The following is a 21,020-nucleotide window of genomic DNA, read 5'->3' on the forward strand; positions in this document are numbered from 1 at the left end:
AACACTTACTACTTTACATTGTAGCAAAGTGTCATTTCTTCAGTGTTGTCACATGAAAAGATATAATAAAATATTTACAAAAATGTAAGGGGTGTACTCACTTTTGTGAGATACTGTATTGCCTTACAATACACTCATAATACAATACGTTTACTAATAGAATATTATACCACATTCATTATATTATACCACTTTTCAGTACATTATACTATACTTCATTATATTGAACTCCTTTTTAATATATTGTAACCTCCCTTAGTATAGCCTGTTGGGCCATTGCTTGTTTTTAATATCATTTACAATGCAGCTGGATAGGTGGGGACTCTGCCAACGTTGATGGGGACAAGGGTCTCTTACCAGCAGCCCTGGGCTGTGGTTGTCGGGGGCCGCGGGCGGGGGCTTATCGGAATCTGGACAAGGGGCCCCCAGGCTTATTGGAATCTGAACAAGGGGGCCCCCAGATCCCGCCCCCCCATGTGAATGAGTATTGGGTACATAGTACCCCTACCCATACACCAAAAAAGTGTCAAAAAGTAATAAACACAAGAGACAAGTTTTTGACAATTTCTTTAGTAAAAAAAAAAAAAAATAGGATCCCTTGATGTAAATCCATCGTCAATCACACCGTCTGCCGACCCGAAAAATATACAAAATCAAAAACGGTCCCGCCTCCTGGGAGGCCTCTCCCGCTGAATGCCTCCTCTGCGTTTTGACAGCCATTCAGAAACGAACTGAAAAGCGCGAAATGAAAAGTGCGAAATAAAAAGCGTGAATCAACACTCACCAAACTTCTACTAACACGAAATTAGCAGAAGGAGCCCAAAGGGTGGTGCTAAAGAGCTAAAAAACAACGTAGTACGTCACTACATTCGGAATTGCTGGCCAACAATTGTGTGGCCGTGTGTATGCAAGACAAGTTTGGGCCAACGCCCTTCGGACAAAATTCCACGCTTTTGTTGGCGAACAATTCGATCGTATGTATGAGGCTTAACAGATTTCTTTCATTCAGCCTGTAAGCTGAATGAAAGAAATCTAACAGATTTTCTTCCAGCCACATAATAGAATGAATCCCCCTTGCTGGGCTATTGTACTCTTATAGCTGCAAGCGCCAGCTGCCAGAATACCCAATCAGTGCCTGCAGCTGACTGGCTGTAGGAGCTGTTCGCATGACAATTTTTGCCTTAAACCCTTCGACCAAAGTCAATCGAGTAATCAACTTTTGTCAAGCCTGTAGAGCAACCCACTGCTAAAATGTCGCCTGATTCTTCTGAATGGCCAGATTTAGTCTTAGAAAACATTTAAGAACCTAGCCATTTTTTTAACTTTTGGATAGTGAGGACAATTGTTAGAACCTTTGTCAGATTTTACTGCTGTCCCAGGCCAAACATTCATTAATGGTGACTCCTTCACTATAGAGGGAGGATAGGGGAGGAAAGGAAAGAAAAGGAGTGGGATGGAAGGGAAGGAAAAGGGAAGGGGAGGAACGGAGGGAAGGGGGAAAAAAGGAGGGGGAGGGAAGGGAAAAGAGAGGGGGGGGGGAAGTGTGAAAAAGGGGGAAGAGAGAGGGGGAGGGGGGAAGAGAAATGGGGGGGTTATATCAAAACTCCAGGGGACATGAAGGAACCATTCAGGTGTTGGCAAAAATAATTAAGTAGGCATGGACAGTAAGCAGTCTAACTCAAAGCCAAGCAGGCTCAAAAAGTGCTAAAAGCTTATAGATAGAAAGTTGATGTTCTTATTCAATGAAGTCCTGATGTCTATGCCCCTGAATATTTTTCCTTATTTTCTTTGCCCCTCTTGTGGTTTTCTTTCTCCCCCCCCCCTCTTTTCTCCCCTTCCCCTTCTCTAACCCTATTCACCCCCTCCCTCCTATTTTTCCTTCCATTCCAACCCTTCTTTCCCATCCCCCCATTTTTCCCTATTTTTCATTTTTCTTTGCAATGAGTGGATTGTGACTCTTTTTATCATTCTGGTGTATGATCTTTATTTATCATCTTTCTATTCAGACTCATACCCGCATTCATCCCCCTTGTCCGCAGTGGGGGGAGCCTCTAGTGCAGGCTAATGGTTTCACATATAGGCCATTCCTGCAGCCTGCTGAGCAATTTGATGATTATCATCCAATTATCTTGTATAACTTGTTGAACCCTACTATTTGCAATTTTGAATATGTTGTATTCGAACTGTGCCTTATTTCATTATCTATTTTATAGATTAGTTCTCCTGAAGAAGCGGTCACCCGCGAAACTAGTAGAGAACCAAATCAATTTCGAGAATCGCTTTAACAGCAGATACTTTTTCGGAAGTACCCTGAGTATTTGCTCTTTGAAATACAATTTTTTCCTAATTGTTATTTTAATGTACCCTGTATGTCATTTTTTTGTAATAAATTGTTTTTTTTATATTATTCATCTTGTTCGTTATTAGTACCGAGACAGTCCATCACATTTTTTGAGTCTGGGTTTAGATTTATGGCCAGCTTCAGCAACTGCTCTATCTTCCCACCCTCATCCCCCGTTTTTTATATATCAACCTGGACGATGGTACTTTGTTAATTTTTGAACAAAAAATTCTATAGGAGGCTATACTCTAAATTCAATATCCATTATAGTAATAACATTATACTACACAGTACTCCACATGTCCAACTAACCCATTTTATGAAAAATGATTATACAGTTCCACAAACTCTTTTTTTTTTTTTTTGTATAATCAATACAGGCATTACATAACAGGTATGCACAAGACTTAACAGTGGTTTTAATACAGTTTATGAAAATCCTATAGAATTTTATTACAAAGACGTATGTGTAAATATATAGATATAAACACTGTATATTTATATGTAAAAAATAAAAGTGACGTTAACATGGGTATTTTTCTGAGATATTTGTGACAACATTTCTTCTAGAGTCATATTCAATCTGTGTTGTTTGATGGTAAAAATAGATGAACCCTGTATGGGAGAAGAATAGGAGAGTATAGGTTGTAATTCTGAGGATAAAGTCAGTAATGTATGTTTGTGTGAGATAATGTGAATGCACTAAAGTCGCGGTGGCAGCCTGTCCATTAGGGCGCATGGGCGCTGCCTCCCTATCCCCTGTTTTTTTTTTTTTAGCACATGATTAGAGCCAGAGGCTGTAATAGGCTTCAAAAAAGGGTGGGCTTGGGGCTCTCCGAGGCTGTTCCCGGTATTCCCTGCAGCCATGTCCGTCCCCGGGGGGGGGGGGCCATTCTCGTCTCCTGCCGATGGGGGGGTGGCATTGGTTTGCTGCCCCCCCGAATTATTGAGCACCAGCGGGCCACTGGTTTCAGGTCCGATCTCGGTCCAAATTTTTGGCTGAATTCAGACCTGAAATGGACCAGAAGACGCACAGGACTCCTGTGCAATTCACCTCAAAGCCACTCCAAAGATGTATGAACCGGCTCCTTTGAGAGCCGGTCACAATCTCCTGACATGCAAATTGGATGTGAGGAAACCGCATCCAATTCGCAATAGTGTAAACCCAGCCTTTGTTTTCAATTCCAATAAAGAAATAAAGCTTAAAGAGGCCTCTCTCCCATTTTTGTTAATGTGTTCTGTTCCCTGGTGGATAAAGTACATGTACAGTACCTCTTCATAGATACTGTGTAAGGTTAGCAGTGAGGTCAGACAGAGCACTCCTCTTCCCTACTTTTCTCCACCTCCAAGCACTTGCCCGGAACATTGTAGTTAACAAGCCCTCTCCTTGCTAGCTGTGTTGTCAGACAGTCATATAGGGAGGAAGAATGCCCTTCCCTGTCCAACCTCAAAGCTAATCTTATTGAAGTACATAGGAAAATACTACATGTACTTTGTCCCGTGAGGAACAGAACAAGCTAATAAAAAATTGAAGTGAGACAACTGCAGACACAAAAACCTTGCCATGGTTAACATACAGTGCCTTGAAAAAGTATTCATGCCCCTTGACATTTTCCACATTTTGTCATTTTACAACCAAAAAAGTAAATGTTTTTTATTGGGATTTTATGTGATAGAGCAACACAAAGTGGCACATAATTGTGAAGTGGAAGTAAAATGATAAATGGTTTTCAACATTTTTTTACATATAAATCTGTGAAAAGTGTGGGGTGCATTTGTATTCAGCCCCCCTGATTCAATGCTTTGTAGAATCACCTTTCTCTGCAATTACAGCTGTAATCCTTTTTGGGGATGTCTCTACCCACTTTGCACATCTAGAGAGTGACATTTTTGCCCATTCTTCTTTGCAAAATAGCTCAAGCTCTGTCAGATTGGATGGAGAGCATCTGTAACCAATTTTCAAGTCTTGCCACAGATTCCCAATTGGATTTCGGTCTGGACTTTGACTGGGCCATTCTAACACATGACTATGCTTTGGTCGAAATTATTCCATTGTAGCTCTGGCTGTATGTTTAGGGTCGTTGTCCTGCTGGAAGGTGAACCTCCGCCCCAGTCTCAAGTCTTTTGCAGACTCTTATGGGGCGTACACACGGTCGGACTTTTCAGCTACAAAAGTCCGACAGCCTGTCCGACAGACTTTCGACGGACTTTCGACGGACTTGCGGCGGACTTTCTAACGAACAGACTTGCCTACACACGATCACACAAAAGTCCGTCGAATTCTTACGTGATGACGTACACCGGACTAAAATAAGGAAGTTGATAGCCAGTAACCAATAGCTGCCCTAGTGTGGGTTTTTGTCCGTCAGACTAGCATACAGACGAGCGGATTTTTCGACCGGACTCGAGTCCGTCGGAAAGATTTGAAGCATGTTTCAAATCTAAAGTCCGTCGGATTTGAGGCTGAAAAAGTCCGTTGAAAGTCCGGAGAAGCCCACACACGATCGGATTACCAGCCAGCTTTAGTCCGTCAGCGTCCGTTGGACTTTTGTAGACGAAAAGTCCGACCGTGTGTACGCGGCATAACAGGTTTTCTTCTGAGATTGCCCTGCACTTGGCTCCATCCATCTTCCCATCAACTCTGACCAGCTTCTCTGTCCCTGCTGAAGAAAAGCATCCCCACAACATGATGCAGCCACCACCATGTTTCACGGTGGGGATGGTGTGTTCAGCGTGATGTGCAGTGTTAGTTTTCCCCCACACATAGTGTTTTGCTTTTAGGCCAAAAAGTTCAATTTTGGTCTCATCTGACCAGAGCACCTTCTTCCACATGTTTGCTGTGTCCCCCACATGGCTTCTCGCAACGCAAACTTCAAACAGGACTTCTTATGGCTTTCTTTCAACAATGGCTTTCTTCTTGCCACTCTTCTATAAAGGCCAGATTTGTGGAGTGCACAACTAATAGTTGTCCTGTGGATAGATTCTCCCACCTGAGCTGTGGATCTCTGTAGCTCCTCCAGAGTTACCATGGACCTCTTGGCTGCTTCTCAGATTAATGTTCTCCTTGTCTGGCCTGTTTAGTTTAGGTGGACGGCCATGTCTTGGTAGGTTTGCAGTTGTGCCATACTCTTTCCATTTTCGATGATGAATTTAACAGTGCTCTGTGAGATGTTCAAAGCTTGGGATATTTTTTAATAACCTAACCCTGCTTTAAACTTCTTCACAACTTTATCCCTGACCTGTCTTTTGTGTTCCTTGGCCTTCATGATGTGGTTTGTTCACTAAAGTTCTCTAACAAACCTCTGAGGGCTTCACAGAACAGCTATATTTATACTGAGATTAAATTACATACAGGTGGACTCTATTTACTAACTAGGTGACTTCTGAAGGCAATTGGTTCCACTAGATTTTAGTTAGGGGTATCAGAGTAAAGGGGGCTGAATACAAATGCACGCCACACTTTTCACATATATTTATTTGTAAAAAAAAATTGAAAACCATTTATCACTTTCCTTCCACTTCACAATTATATGCCACTTTGTGTTGATCCATCACATAAAATCCAAAATGTCAATGTTACAGTAGTAATACATTCTTTTGCCTCAAAGCAACCCCCCCTCCCCCCAACATTTAGGCTTTCTTCTACATCCTGCAAACCACATATAGCAAAAGCCAAGATAGAGGTAGCTGAAATTACAATCAAACTTAATTGTTTCTTGTGAAAAAAAATGGGGATGCGCTCTCTCAGCTCCTGAGCCTCATAATGCACATATAAGTCCATGGATGGCCAAGGTTTATTGTTGTAAAAGTTTACTTGCTTGCATAGACAGATCTCGCCTGCGGGACAAGCTCCCAATCATATGACAATAGTGACCACCAATCACAGAGGCTACATCCAGAGGTCTGTCCTGCACCTCCTTCCCCAAGCATAAAGACCCATTTAAAGGGACGCTGGGGCTGGGTGGGATGGGGTTAAAATGCTCATTGCAAGTCCGTTAACTTCCAGTACATGGCCCACTATGGCCCAAAGATGGGGCATGACTGAAAAAGGTCTGCCTATTGGCATTCAATCAGCGCTCTCACCCAATGGCCGGGAGTGCTGACTGGTGTGTTCCGGCGGGGGGTTGTTCCCCTGTCAGTACACAATAGCTCGGCAGGAGAGATCACTGTACTAACATTGCATGGTTAGTACAGCACCTCCAACCAAGCTGTCAGGTTATTCTTATGTTCAGCCAGCTGGGTTGAATAAAAAAAAAAAAAGTAATATGTACTAGGCTTTAGAATGGGATGTCCAACAAGACCATACAGATTTTATAGTCAAGTGTTCATAAATCTTTGGGCATATAGTATATGTAAAAACCCTTATTTATTGGCCAGCTTACCATTATTATGCATATCAGCCGCATCTATTTTTCTCCCAATGCCAGGAAATTGTGCCTCCAGTTGTACAGGGAATCCACTGTCCAGCTGCTTTCTGTCTTCATCATAACTAAACAAACATGAGCAAAATATTTAAATATGAAAAAAATCTGTTCTGTGTTTTAAAGTAGAGCTCCAGCCCAAGTGTTTTCTTTACTTCTGGAGGTGACTTGATTCAAAACTGAAAAAATAAGCTGCAGTTGCAGTTGGACTTTGACTTTTAAAGGTTGGCTCACTGCTTTGTGTCTAAAAACAAGGATAAACGATGAGCAGCACTCAGTTATTATGCTTTATTCCAAAAAAAAACATTAAACTAGCCATTCTCAATCATGGTTATGTGGAACCCTAGGGTTCCTTCAGAGGATACTAGGGTTTCCTTGAGCTGTGGCTGATTGACCTCCCATCTGATGGTGCTTGCATAGTTCTAGGGCCAACACCACTTGGCAGATCCAGCTGCATGACACCAATGAGCTTTTTAGCTGTCCTCAGCATATTGGTTCTTTAACAGTGTATATCATTCCAAGAATGACAATCATTGTTAAGACCTTATATGCTGTGTTGTAATTATAATAGAAAAGTATTTGCCATACATTTACTGCTAACATACCTCCAGCACAGATCTCCAGCAAAGATAAATGTTCTTCCTTTCTTTGTATCATGAAAAGCAGCATCTATTTTCTGCACATATTTTGGGATGCCATATTCATCAATATCTCTGGGACCTTCATTCAGCAAGGTAGATCCATTGACAGCCCAGAACTTCCTTCCTAGATGCAAGTGTTCACAATTAGTGGATATTCAAGAACTAGTAATGCCGCGTACACACGAGCAGACTTTTCGACCGGACTGGTCCAAAGGACCGAGTCCAGCGGACAATTCGATCATGCATCGGACCTGCAGCGGACTTTTTCGGTCGAAAATCTGACTTTAGATTTGGAACATGTTTCAAATCTTTCCCACGGACTCGAGTCCGGTCGAAAAGTCCGCTCGTCTGTATGCTAGTCCGACGGACAAAAACCAAATCTAGGGCAGCTATTGGCTACTGGTTATCAACTTCCTTATTTTAGTCCGGTCATACGTCATCACGTACGAATCCGTCGGACTTTGATGTGATCGTGTGTAGGCAAGTTTGTTCGTTGGGAAAGTTCGTCGGAAGTCCGCCGAAAGTCCGTCGGACCAGTCCGGTCGAAAAGTCCGCTCGTGTGTATAGGGCATAAAATAAATGGGATAATATATTAATTAGAAATGCTGACTTTTAGGCCTAAAGATCACTTAAGTAAACTGAAATATGATTGGTTCTTATCCAGTATAGCAGATTACACAATACCATTGCCCACAAACCACAAAAGTACAGGAAAAAAAAGTAAAAAGCAGTTTAGTAAATTAATTAACAGATTGAAATATCACAGAGTATCCATCTGATTAGAGGGTCTCACTTCCTTAGGAGGGTCTCACTTACTTAGGAGCTGGTCAGACTCTAGCAGGCATAGTTATAGCAAAGAGTGGATACCGCTATCTCTTAATGCTGCAGAAAGAACTCCACCATTGGAGGAGAGGCCAACCATGACTTTGACAGGTCACGGTGACTGGGCTCTCCTCTCGGCTTTTTTTTTCATATACTTAATAATATCACTTCAGAAGTAAGTGGAGCTCAATGCATATCTGAAAATCACATTGCCGTGTTTAATAATTGTGCAGTATGGTTATTTTTTAACCGTGATATGGCTGCAGTAAGGCCATACTGCAGTTTAGAGATGGAGTAACCAATGACAGGACCAGTATAAGGGAATACAGTATATGATAACCAAAAACCTTCTCACAGTTTTATAACTTAATTATTTAACAGATATGGAGCTCAGGAGAAATAGCACTTGAATAATCAGACCAGTCTACAGTGCCTTGATAAAGTATTCATACCCCTTGAAATTTTCCACATTTTGTCATGTTACAACCAAAAAACATAAATGTATTTTATTGGAATTTTATGTGATATAGCAACACAAAGGGGTACATAATTGTGAAGTGGAAGGGAAATGATAAATGGTATTCAAAAATGTTTACAAATAAATACATGAAATGTGTGGTGTGCATTTGTATTCAGCCCCCTTTACTCTGATACCACTAACTAAAATCTAGTGGAACCAATTGCCTTCAGAAGTCACCTAATTCATAAATAGAGTCCACCTGTGTGTAATTTCAATCTCAGTATAAATACAGCTGTTCTGTGAAGCTCTCAGAGGTTTGTTAGAGAATCAAAGTAAACAAACAGCATCATGAAGACCAAGGAACACACCGGACAGGTCAGGGATAAAGTTGTGGAGAAGTTTAAAGCAGGGTTCGGTTATAAAAAGATATCCCAAGCTTTGAACATCTCACGAAGCACTGTTCAATCCACCATCTGAAAATGGAAAGAGTATGGCACAACTACAAACCTACCAAGACATGGCCGTCCACCTAAACTGACAGCCGGGCAAGGAGAGTATTAATCAGAGAAGCAGCCAAGAGGCCCATGGTAGCTCTGGAGGAGCTGCCGAGATCCACAGCTCAGGTGGGAGAATCTGTCCACAGGACAACTACTAGTTGTGCACTCCACAAATCTGGCCTTTATGGAAGAGTGGCAAGAAGAAAGCCATTGTTGAAAGACAGCCATAAAAAGTGTGTTTGCATTTTGCGAGAAGCCATGTGGGGGACACAGCAAACATGTGGAAGAAGATGCTCTTTGTAAGATGAGAACAAATTGTAGCTTTTTTGGCCTAAAAGCAAAATGCTATGTGTGGCAAAAAACTAACACTGCACATCACCCTGAACACACAATCCCCACCGTGAAACATGGTGGTGGCAGCATCATGTTGTGGGGATGCTTTTCTTCGGCAGGGACAGGGAAGATGGTCAGAGTTGATGGGAAGATGGATGGAGCCAAATACAGGGCAATCTTAGAAGAAAACCTGTTATGCCGCGTACACACGGTCGGACTTTCTATCCTACTTGGTCCGGCACACTTTCCGACGGACTTTGTCCGCCAGGTGCGCCGGACTTTAAAACGGACGGACTTGCCCACACACGCCGGGACTTTCCGGCGGGCTAGGTCCGCCCGTCTTTCCGACGGACTTTCGCCGGAGTTCCGGCGGACTTTCAGAATGAACGGACTTGCCCACACACGGACAAGTCCGTTCATTTTGAACGTGACTCAGGTGCGATGGGACTAGCAAAGGATGTCAATCTTGCCGCTTTTATCGGCGAGATTGACACCTTGCGAGCCCCGTTGCGAGGCATACCAGGCCCTTAGGTCTGGTATGGATTATAAAGGGAAGCCCCTACGCCGAAAAAAACGGCGTGGGGTCCCCCCTAAAATCCATACCAGACCCCGATCCGAGCACGCAGCCTGGCCGGTCAGGAAAGGGGGTGGGGACGAGCGAGCGCCCCCCCCCTCCTGAACCGTACCAGGCCGCATGCCCTCAACATGGGGGGTGGGTGCTTTGGGGGAGGGGGGCGCCCGCGGGGCCCCCCCACCCCAAAGCACCTTGTCCCCATGTTGATGAGGACAAGGGCCTCTTCCCGACAACCCTGGCCGTTGGTTGTCGGGGTCTGCGGGCGGGGGGCTTATCGGAATCTGGGAGCCCCCTTTAATAAGGGGGCCCCCAGATCCCGGCCCCCCACCCTATGTGAATGAGTATGGGGTACATGGTACCCCTACCCATTCACCTAGGGAAAAAGTGTAAGTAATAAAACACACTACACAGGTTTTTAAAATATTTTATTAAACAGCTCCGGGGGGGGATCTTCCTCCGGCTTCGGGGGTCTTCTTCCGGCTTCGGGGGTCCCTCCGCTTCATCTTCTCCCGGCGTCCGGTTGGTTCTTCTCCCGGTGTTCCAGTTCTTCGGCCGGCTCCTCTGCTGTCTTCAGGTAGCTCTCTTGCCAGCAGAGGTCCGGACTTCTGGGCTTCTGGGCTTCTTCTCTTCTCTTCTCTTCTCTTCTCTTCTCTTCTCCAGATGTTGACACGACGCTCTCTCCGGCTGGACTGCTCTCCGAGGGCTGCGTTGTGACTTATATAGGCGGAGACCCCGCCCCCTTTTGATGTCACAGTCCCTGGGCATGCTGGGACTGTGACGTTTTAGGGGGCGTGGTCACTGGGTGATGTTGACCACGCCCCCTAAAACGTCACAGTCCCAGCATGCCCAAGGACTGTGACATCAAAAGGGGGCGGGGTCTCCGCCTATATAAGTCACAACGCAGCCCTCGGAGAGCAGTCCAGCCGGAGAGAGCGTCGTGTCAACATCTGGAGAAGAGAAGAGAAGAGAAGAGAAGAAGCCCAGAAGTCCGGACCTCTGCTGGCAAGAGAGCTACCTGAAGACAGCAGAGGAGCCGGCCGAAGAACTGGAACACCGGGAGAAGAACCAACCGGACGCCGGGAGAAGATGAAGCGGAGGGACCCCCGAAGCTGGAAGAAGACCCCCGAAGCCGGAGGAAGATCCCCCCCGGAGCTGTTTAATAAAATATTTTAAAAACCTGTGTAGTGTGTTTTATTACTTACACTTTTTCCCTAGGTGAATGGGTAGGGGTACCATGTACCCCATACTCATTCACATAGGGTGGGGGGCCGGGATCTGGGGGCCCCCTTATTAAAGGGGGCTCCCAGATTCCGATAAGCCCCCCGCCCGCAGACCCCGACAACCAACGGCCAGGGTTGTCGGGAAGAGGCCCTTGTCCTCATCAACATGGGGACAAGGTGCTTTGGGGTGGGGGGGCCCCGCGGGCGCCCCCCTCCCCCAAAGCACCCACCCCCCATGTTGAGGGCATGCGGCCTGGTACGGTTCAGGAGGGGGGGGGGCGCTCGCTCGTCCCCACCCCCTTTCCTGACCGGCCAGGCTGCGTGCTCGGATCGGGGTCTGGTATGGATTTTAGGGGGGACCCCACGCCGTTTTTTCGGCGTAGGGGCTTCCCTTTATAATCCATACCAGACCTAAGGGCCTGGTATGCCCCGCGCTCGCCGCAATAGGAAAATGTGTTTTTCCTATTGCAGCGAGCGCGAGATGCAATACCCTGCCCTCGTGTCGTATCTGGTCCGTCGGACCAGCATACACACGAGCGGGCTTTCCGTCGGACCAGCACACACACGAGCGGACTTTCCGCCCGAAACTGAGTCCGGCGGAAAGATTTAGAACTTTCTTCAAATCTAGGTCCGGCGGGCTTTTGGGAAAAAGTCCGCCGGAAAAGTCCGCCGGCGCCTACACACGGGCGGATTGTCCGGCACACTCTGGTCCGCCGGACCAAGTATGCCGGAAAGTCCGACCGTGTGTACGCGGCATTAGAGTCTGCAAAAAACTTGAGACTGGGGTGGAGGTTCACCTTATAGCAGAACAACAACCCTAAACATACACCAGAGCTACAATGGAATAGTTTAGATCAAAGCATATTCATGTGTTAGAATGGCCTAGTCAAAGTCCAGACCTAAATCCAATGGGGAATCTGTGGCAAGACTTGAAAATTGCTGTTCTCCGAGCTTGAGATATTTTGCAATGAAGAATGGGCAAAAATGCCACTCTCTAGATGTGCAAAGCTGGTAGAGACATACGCAAAAAGACTTTCAGCTGTATTTGCTGCAAAGGGTGGTTCTACAAAGTATTGGCTCGGGGGGGGCTGAATACAAACGCACAACACACTTTTCACATATTTATTTGTAACAAATTTTGAAAACCATTTATCATTTTCCTTCCACGTCACAATTATCTGCCACTTTGTGTTGGTCTATCACATGAAATCCCAATAAAATACATTTAAGTTTTTGGATGTAACATGACAAAAGGTGGACAATATTAAGGGGGGGGGGATACTTTTTAAGGCACTGTACACTTATAAATTTCAGTCTACACTAAAAAAAACACAGTCCAAGGCAAAGTGCCCATTTTTTAGGTATAACAGCATACAAGAGATACTTTCTCATTTTTGAAGTTCCATTGGCAATGAGTTATGCTGCTATTAATATTGTCTTTACTTACCACTGAATAAATAAAGAGTTTCCTTTCCTGGAAAGTTATAAGCTGCATTTATGGTATTTGGAACATTTTTCCAAAGTGAATTTGTTGAGAATGATTTAGACACAGGAACATTTGGGTGATGAAACCTTACTTTTCTAGAAATGATAAAAACAAAAAACTGTTCTGTTATTTTTATACATTTTTATGCTATATTTTTGATTGTTTACAGTTGCCTTACCATACTGTATGTCATCTACTGATATAATGTCTTGAGCTTAAAGTTCCAGTCCTGTTTTGTGTTTAGCCTCTGTGTCTAGCATAATTAACATTGGAAGTGGACTGTAACCCATATGTACTCATGCCTTGGAGGTCTCCCTGGAGCCACCCTGATGAGTGTGCTCCTGGCTGCGTCTTTCTTATTCTGTGCATGCTCAGGCTTTATGCAGATGGTGCGCATGTGTAGCGTGGCTGGGGTTCTTCTCATTGTGCTTGCTCGGGTGCGTGCACAGTGAGGTTAGGGTGCTTAACACTGTGCTCATTTGGATGCCAAGGTGCGCATACACAGTGTGGCTGGTGTTTGTATTGTATTTGGCGCACATGCGCAGTGTGAGGGATGGGCAAGGAATCATAGGACATGTAGTTTTAAAGCATCATTTCATAGACATTTCTCAGTGCACGCTCCCCGAATGGGAGTTTAACCACTTAAGGGCCGAGCCTCTTTCTTACAAGTTAAAAACATTTTTTTTTTTGCTAGAAAATTACTTAGAACCCCCAAAAATTATATATATATATATATATATATATATATATATATATATATATATATATATATATATATATATATATATTTTTTTTTTTTTTTTAAACCCCAGAGAATAAAATGGCGGTCGTTGCCATAAACTGCGGCTCCAACACAAGTATTTTTCTGTCACACCATATTTGCACAGCAGTCTTACAAGCGCACTTTTTTGGGGAAAAAATGCACTTTTTTTAATTAAAAAATAAGACAACAGTAAAGTTAGCCCAATTGTTTTTTATATTGTGAAAGATAATGTTACTCCAAGTAAATTGATAACCAACATGTCACGCTTCAAAATTGCGCCCGCCCGTGGAATGGCGACAAACTTTTACCCTTAAAAATCTTCATAGGTGACATTTAAAAAATTCTACAGGTTGCATGTTTTGAGTTACAGAGGAGGTCTAGAGCTAGAATTATTGCACTTGCTCTACCGATCGCGGCCATAACTCACATGTGTGGTTTGAACGCCGTTTACATATGCGGGCACTACTCACGTATGGGTTCGCTTCTGCACGTGACCTTGGCGGGAAGGGGCGCGTTTATTATTTTTTTTTCTTATTTATTTTACCTTTTATTTTTACACTGTTCTTTAAAAAAAAAACGTGTCACTTTAATTCCTATTGCAAGGAATGTAAACATCCCTTGTAATAGAAAAAAGCATGACAGGACCTCTTAAATATGAGATCAGGGGTCAAAAAGTCCTCAAATCTCATATATACACTAAAATGCAATTTTAAAAAATGGCCCTTTAAGAGCTATGGGCGGAAATGACGTTTTGACGTTTTTCCGAAAATTTTGAATTCCGAAAATCCGAAAATTCAGAATTCGGAATTCGAAATTTCAGAAATTCGAAAATTAAAAATTCTGAAATTCAAAACTCGGAATTCGAAAATTCAACTTTTTGGATTTTCAAATTTCCGAATTCCGAATATTCGAATTTCCGAAAAAAGCAAGAAAACTAATGAAATGAAAACAAACTAATTTTTTGGCAGTGCACATGTCTAATAACCTGACGTGTGTTACCCCTCTCTACTCTATCCAAAGCTAAAAATTTTGCCCACACATACCATTTAAATCACCTGCTGTCTTCTTTTGAGTGTAGACCCGTCTGATGTCAAATCAAGCAAATTAACAATTTTGGTTGAAGTTAATTTGTCTGAATATTTTCATAAATATCTAATACAAACAACGACTCAAACAATTTGGAAATCCAAGCAATTGTAATTTATAAACAGTGTAATTCATAATTTGACAAATGTTTTCGGGTTGGACATCTATGTTAAAGTAGGAGTAAACTCACAAGCATAATTTGTACCTATAGGCAAGCCTATAATAAGGCTTACCTATAGGCACTGTAAATATCTCCTAAACGTGGGCCGTTTAGGAGATATTTTACTGTACATGCAGCCGGTGACATCACTGGCGCATGCGCTCTGAAGGAACGGCCCCCCGGGCCATAAACTGCGGCTCCAACACACATGCGCGGGAGTGATGTCATCGCGGTATCAGCCGCTCACACAGCTGGAGTTTGTGAACCCGGAAGAAAGACCGGGTGAAGATGGAAGCCTTGAGGCTTTGTTCTAAGGTAAGTTTCACTTTTGTTCTAAGGTAAGTTTCACATAATGTGCTAGTATGTGATGCATACTAGCACATTATGGCTTTACTTCGCAGGTTGGAAAAAAAAACAAAAAAAACACAGCGGTTTACTGCCACTTTATTGGTTTGTGGGTCAACCAAATTTGTAAACCAATTTACTCAACTCGTGGTAGACAGCTTCTGTTATCCACTTGTTTAAAAAAATCCTGTCTACTAAAAGCTTATACCATACCTGTCTTTGAAGGTAATCACACTTTCTTCCCAGCGAGCTGTGGCATCCATAGGAAGCTCCTGACTACAGATTGTTGGGGTTATCCTTGATGGTTTGGAGCCTGGAACATATGTATAGAAGTAAATAATATATTAAATTCACTATTATAACATTTACGGTGTTTGGTTAAAGTCTACCTACAGATATTAGATGATCATCAAGTAATTCATTATTATTATTATACATGATTTATATAGCGCCAACAGATTGCGTAGCGCTTTGTGTTGTCAATGAGCCAACTTTCCTTGTTTTCCCCCCAGACCTGAGCAGACACTGAAATGCCAGCTCAGTGAATATACATGCCCATTCTGGTAGTACAGACATGCATCTCTATGTAGTAGACTTGAAAAAAACTCTTGCTTCTGAACCGTAAACATACATCCAGCTGTTATCTCATGTCTATAGCCAGCCTATTTCTACCTTCTTCTAGTAAATGCAATTAGCAGTAATAGATCCTTACTGATCCTTATAAACAAAGTGGTGAGGACAGGTATGGGTACAATAATATTTTACCATGGACAGCAAATTTAAAGCCCAGTGGCTTCCAATAATAATTTAAATCCTTCATTTTAACTTTTTCAAAGTCTTATGCCCCATACACACGATTGGATTTTCCGACAACAAATGTTGGATGTGAGCTTATTGGCGGAAAGTCTGACCGTGTGTATGCCCCATCGAACGTTTGTTGGCGGACTTTCCGCCAACAAATGTTGGCTAGCAGGTTCTCAAATTTTCCTGCCAACAAATGTTTGTTGTCGGACTTTCCGATCGTGTGTACACAAGTCCACGTATGCTTGGAATCAAGTACGAGCCGGAAGCGCTCGGTCTTGTAAAACTAGCGTTCGTAATGGAGACATCACGTATGTCTTGTACGTCACTACATTCGTAATTGTTGGCCAACATTTGTGTGATCGTGTGTATGCAAGACAGGTTGGAGCCAACATCCTTCAAACAAAAATCCACGGTTTTGTTGTCGGAAAGTCTGATTGTGTGTATGGGGCATGACAGTATGTTTGCTGTAAGCAGCAGCCCCAGCCTGAGTAGAGAAGCCTGCCATCTGCCAACATGCTACGACAAAGGACCCTTACTCTCTGTGTGGAAACATTGGTCTCTCTGTAAAGGTCCTACACAGCCACCACTGAGTCATAACCATTGCTCAATAAACAGATGAGCTTTGCTGATTGTAGAGCTATAGGTAAGACTAAGTAGGGGGTGTGTTGGACCTCCACATGGAGACCACTGCCTCCACACTATGAATGAACATCCAACTCTGCAGTTGCTGGCAGGGGACAGGTTTTTCTACTCCGACTGTGGCTGCTTTAAAAAAAAAACAAACTGTAATGCCGCGTACGCGCGATCAGATTTTCCAAAAACAAATGTTGGATGTGAGCTTGTTGGCAGAAAGTCCAACCATGTGTATGCTCCATCGGACATTTGTTGTCGGACTTTCCGCCAACAAATGTTGGCTAGCATGTTCTCAAATTTTCCGCCAACAAATGTGTGTTGTTGGACTTTCTGATCGTGTGTACACAAGTCAGACAAAATTCCAAAGTACAAACACACATGCTCAGAATCAATGCTCACCAAACACAACATTAGCAGAAGGAGCCCAAAGGATGGCGCATGACTATTGAACTTCCTTTTTATCGGCTCACCGTACGTCTTGTACGTCACTACGTTCGTAATTGTTGGCCAGCATTTGTGTGACCGTGTGTATGCAAGACAAGTTGGAGCCAACAACCTTCGAACAAAATTCCACGGTTTTGTTGTCGGTAAGTCCGATCGTGTGTACGGGGCATAAGACTTTGAACACTTTTTGGTTTGATGCACCTGAAATGCATTTAGCTGATTTAAACTCAAGGTTTGGTTGGGCTTCAGGCTGGGTTCACACTGCAGCGCAGAGCGGCTCACAACAGGGGTCCGGAGTGTCCCTATTCACCGTTTCAGGTCCGATTTCAGCCTGAATTTTTGGCTGAATTCAGACCTGAAATGGACCAGAAAGCGCACATAACTCCTTTACAATTCGCAACGGTGCCACTCCGGAGATGTCTGAACTGGCTCCAAAGAGCCAGAAACAATCTCCTGACATGTGAACTGGATGCGGAGAAAACCACATCCATTTCACAATAGTGTGAACCCAGCCTTAAGCTGATGAATCGCACTACCACAATTCTAATTATGATGTACTTAAGTGTTTGTAGGGGCCAGAAATATATACAGATTATCTATGTTAGCATCCATTATAAACAATCTTGACAAAAAAATATAAAGCATGTAAGTTTCCATATTATAGAGATAATTATTGACCAATATTGCGAAATATTACTCATATATATGACACATAAGTTAAAAAAATATATGGAAACTTTACCATACAGCGCCTGTATTCCCAGGACGTCATCAGCCGGAAGGGTAAAGACCTCTGAACTAAAGTGTGTGTAGAAGGGAAACATAAGAGCCTGAGGATTTCCAGAGTGATCCAATCCCAATGAGTGACCAATCTCATGTACAGCCACAGAAAACAAATTGAAGTCTATAAGGAAAAGACATGTTTTAAGGGGACACTAATACTTAAATACTGTAATATACATAGTTTAATATATAAACTGTATTTGCGTTGATTCTAATGTTTGTTTATTGTAGATATGTTTTAAGGTGATTGCTGTTTATGAAATCCTAGGGCCCCCCCACAATGAACTATCTATAGGAATATATGAGGAATGTACACTAGAGCGGGGTACCGGGAAAGTTTAGGTCACAGCAAAGTTTTGTCTGTTACCTTTAGACTAGGGGCTGTATGCCCAGGCTGAACGAGAGAAGATCAATCAACTCCTCCATAGGATAGGATGCACTCACTTTTTGGCCAATAATTGGCAGACTCACTTGAATCAACTTTTGTAGAGCCAGGTGGTGCTTGCAGGGCTACCCGTGACTCGAAGTCTAGGCGATTCGTCATCCTTGCCTAGGCCAAAAAGTAGAAAGTATGGGTCCAGCTCCTGCAGAAAAGGCACTTAACCCCGTAAAAAATGCTTATTGTGTAATTGGTGGAGGGGGGAAAATTAGGCCACATGATCGGGGCAGTCTTTAATATTAATTGGACCCTGGGCAAACATTTTCTTGGGCCCATCTGAACTCACGTATCAACTATTTGCAGGCCGCGCGGGCTCAAGGGATAGCTGCTTTGGGTCCTACAACACTGAATGGGCCCGGGGCAGTTTCCCCTTTTGCCCTGCATTAAAGATGGCCCTGCACATGATACAATGAAACAATGTGTAATCCCGCGCTGTTACTTCAAACCTAAAAGTAAACAAATATTGTGTTCCCACAACTCAAAATGAATAAAATATTGCTTATTGGTTGCGCCTGTCCAATAATGTGCAACATCAAAAAAATTAGCACGCTCATCCATTAATAAAAAAAGAGGGTGAAGGTCCATTTTAATTTAGGTTGGCCACTCGTTTCATACTGATAATTCTAAGAAACCTTTAGAAAAAGATTATGCCCTTAACCATACCTTTTAAGGACCTTACAAAGAGCACTACAATAAGGAGCCTCATAGCTCTAAAAAGTAAAGAACCTAAAAATTATTGATGCCACCTACCAGAAACATTTACAGTCCATGTCTCCTCATCATCAAAATGGATGTCTCCACCAATGTGGTCACCAGGAGGAAAGGCGTGAGCTAGCACACCTGAAGGGCCATCAAAAGGAAAGAAATCCCCATGTTCTAGATGACACCACAGATATAAAATATTAAAAAATACATGTATAAATAACCATGTCTGCTGTAAATTATATGAATTTAATATACCTCTCCCACCAAAGTATATCATCATGTCTGCCGTTCCGTTCTGAAGCCGGATGAATTGAAGCGGAGTCACCTCACTCCACACTCTGAAGGCTTTTTGTATAGCTTTATCTACTTCAGCTGGAGGTAAATCTGGAGTGTAATTAAAAATCCTGTATAGTGCAGGACAAAAATGTCAATATATGAAGTCTTTTGCTTGAATCAAAATCCAGTCAGAAATACGAGAAATGACTGACTGCCATTTTGGGCAGAAATAAGGATGTGTTAGTATCTTGAAATCATTGACTCTACATTCCTACAAGGCCCTTGAGAAAGTAATGTGATTTGTAACGCAGCGCGTCGGGTGACGTCACTTCCGGTCGCGGCTGAGACCAGAAGTTCCGATATACATCAATGCTGATTGATGTAAGTTATTATTGTTGAATAAATTTTTTTTTATACTAAATACTGCACAATGGAGATTTCCTTTATCTCATATGGCCCTCACTGAATTGAGGAGAGGAGGAATATGATGGCATATTGAGAGAGATATTAACCATCCAAAGACTGCCTCACTCATCCTATTCTGGGTCTGTGATCTGAGGAGAGATTAAATTGGTGACCTGTTGCTAGATTTTTGTATACCAAAAGCGCTGTTAGACCCTTGTGGTGTCTACTTGAGGTGAGCTGCTAGAACACACTGGGTGGACTCTGGATGGTGAAAGGGAGTGTGACCACAACACTTTAAGAACTGACGTTTATTTGCACTTAAAAAGTACCCTTTTTTTTTTTCCTTCATGTTTTTCTACTGATTATCGTAATTTTACATGTGCACAATTGATTTAAATGGACTCTTGGCTTGCTATTCGTTAATGGACTGTGTTTTATCTAATTATGTTTATGGACACTTTTCTATATTACGTCTAATCATGTCATATATTCACTGAAATGCTGTGTGGATTTCACATGTAGTAAGGGAAGTTATGTTTGTCTATTCATTTTTTTTCTACTAGAATATTTACATCTACATCTTACATCTATTAATGGTGCCTTATTGGGGTTAACCAGCTATAGGGTTAGCGTAATGACAATGAACATTCTTAACATGGTGCAAGTGATATTTATAGGGTAACTACAACAAAATGATACACTATTGGGCCACTATACATAGCATTCCCTGCATATATATATACTTACCGGTAACTTATGATTGTGGAGGACCACTTTAAACTCATTTGCATTATTTTATAGCCTGCAACATCGGGAACTCCACATCTTGCCAGATCCTTCATGTTGGCTTTCTTTAAGACAAAATCCTGGTCCATGGGTAAGATAGTGCCAGCTTGTGTTCTATGTGCCTGTACAGAAGTAGTTGAAGTGACACTATTTATTGGCTAACAGAAAATGCAAGCACTATCAGACATGTTCAGAAGGGTACATTGTGGTGTTTTCTGGCACAATAGGTGATGTCATATGCCTGCTGGCTGACTACTCTCAGTTTGGACCTGTTAGGTTCCAATCCTACTGCGATCCAGATAAGCAATTGTCCCAAAAGAAAGTACAAGTCCACTGTCATAGCTCCCAACTGTCCCTGATTTGGAGGGACTGTCCCTGATTTGGAGCAATGTCCCTCGTTCCTCCTCATTTGTCCCTCATTTTGGTCTGATCTATATAGATGTATATAAAATGCACTTTTTATCTATCAAAAAGTATTTCCCAGTGCTAAACCTTTCATCTGTTTTCTAAATTGCTGCATTTGTAAGTTTCAAAAGCCAATATAAAGGAATAATAGTGGTAAAAAAAAGCACTTAAGGGTTTAACCAATCTTCTTT

General features: G+C 42.8%; 1 protein-coding gene across 1 annotated transcript in view; it reads right to left on the bottom strand.

Moving 5' to 3' along the window:
• Positions 1-2,864: 2,864 nt before the first annotated feature.
• LOC141126540 (collagenase 3-like) overlaps positions 2,865-21,020 on the bottom strand; it is a 19,866-nt gene continuing 1,710 nt past the window's right edge. Inside the window, exons 2-10 of the mRNA XM_073612472.1 lie at positions 20,386-20,582; positions 19,213-19,361; positions 19,003-19,128; positions 17,773-17,934; positions 15,358-15,462; positions 12,757-12,885; positions 7,368-7,527; positions 6,724-6,830; positions 2,865-2,956 (exon numbers count right to left, since the gene is read on the bottom strand). Of these exons, the coding sequence (XP_073468573.1) occupies positions 2,865-2,956; positions 6,724-6,830; positions 7,368-7,527; positions 12,757-12,885; positions 15,358-15,462; positions 17,773-17,934; positions 19,003-19,128; positions 19,213-19,361; positions 20,386-20,582 (1,227 nt within the window). The remainder of the gene's footprint in view (positions 2,957-6,723; positions 6,831-7,367; positions 7,528-12,756; positions 12,886-15,357; positions 15,463-17,772; positions 17,935-19,002; positions 19,129-19,212; positions 19,362-20,385; positions 20,583-21,020) is intronic.

The sequence above is a fragment of the Aquarana catesbeiana genome, linkage group LG02 (genome assembly GCF_042186555.1).
Source record: "Aquarana catesbeiana isolate 2022-GZ linkage group LG02, ASM4218655v1, whole genome shotgun sequence".
NCBI lineage: Eukaryota > Metazoa > Chordata > Amphibia > Anura > Ranidae > Aquarana > Aquarana catesbeiana.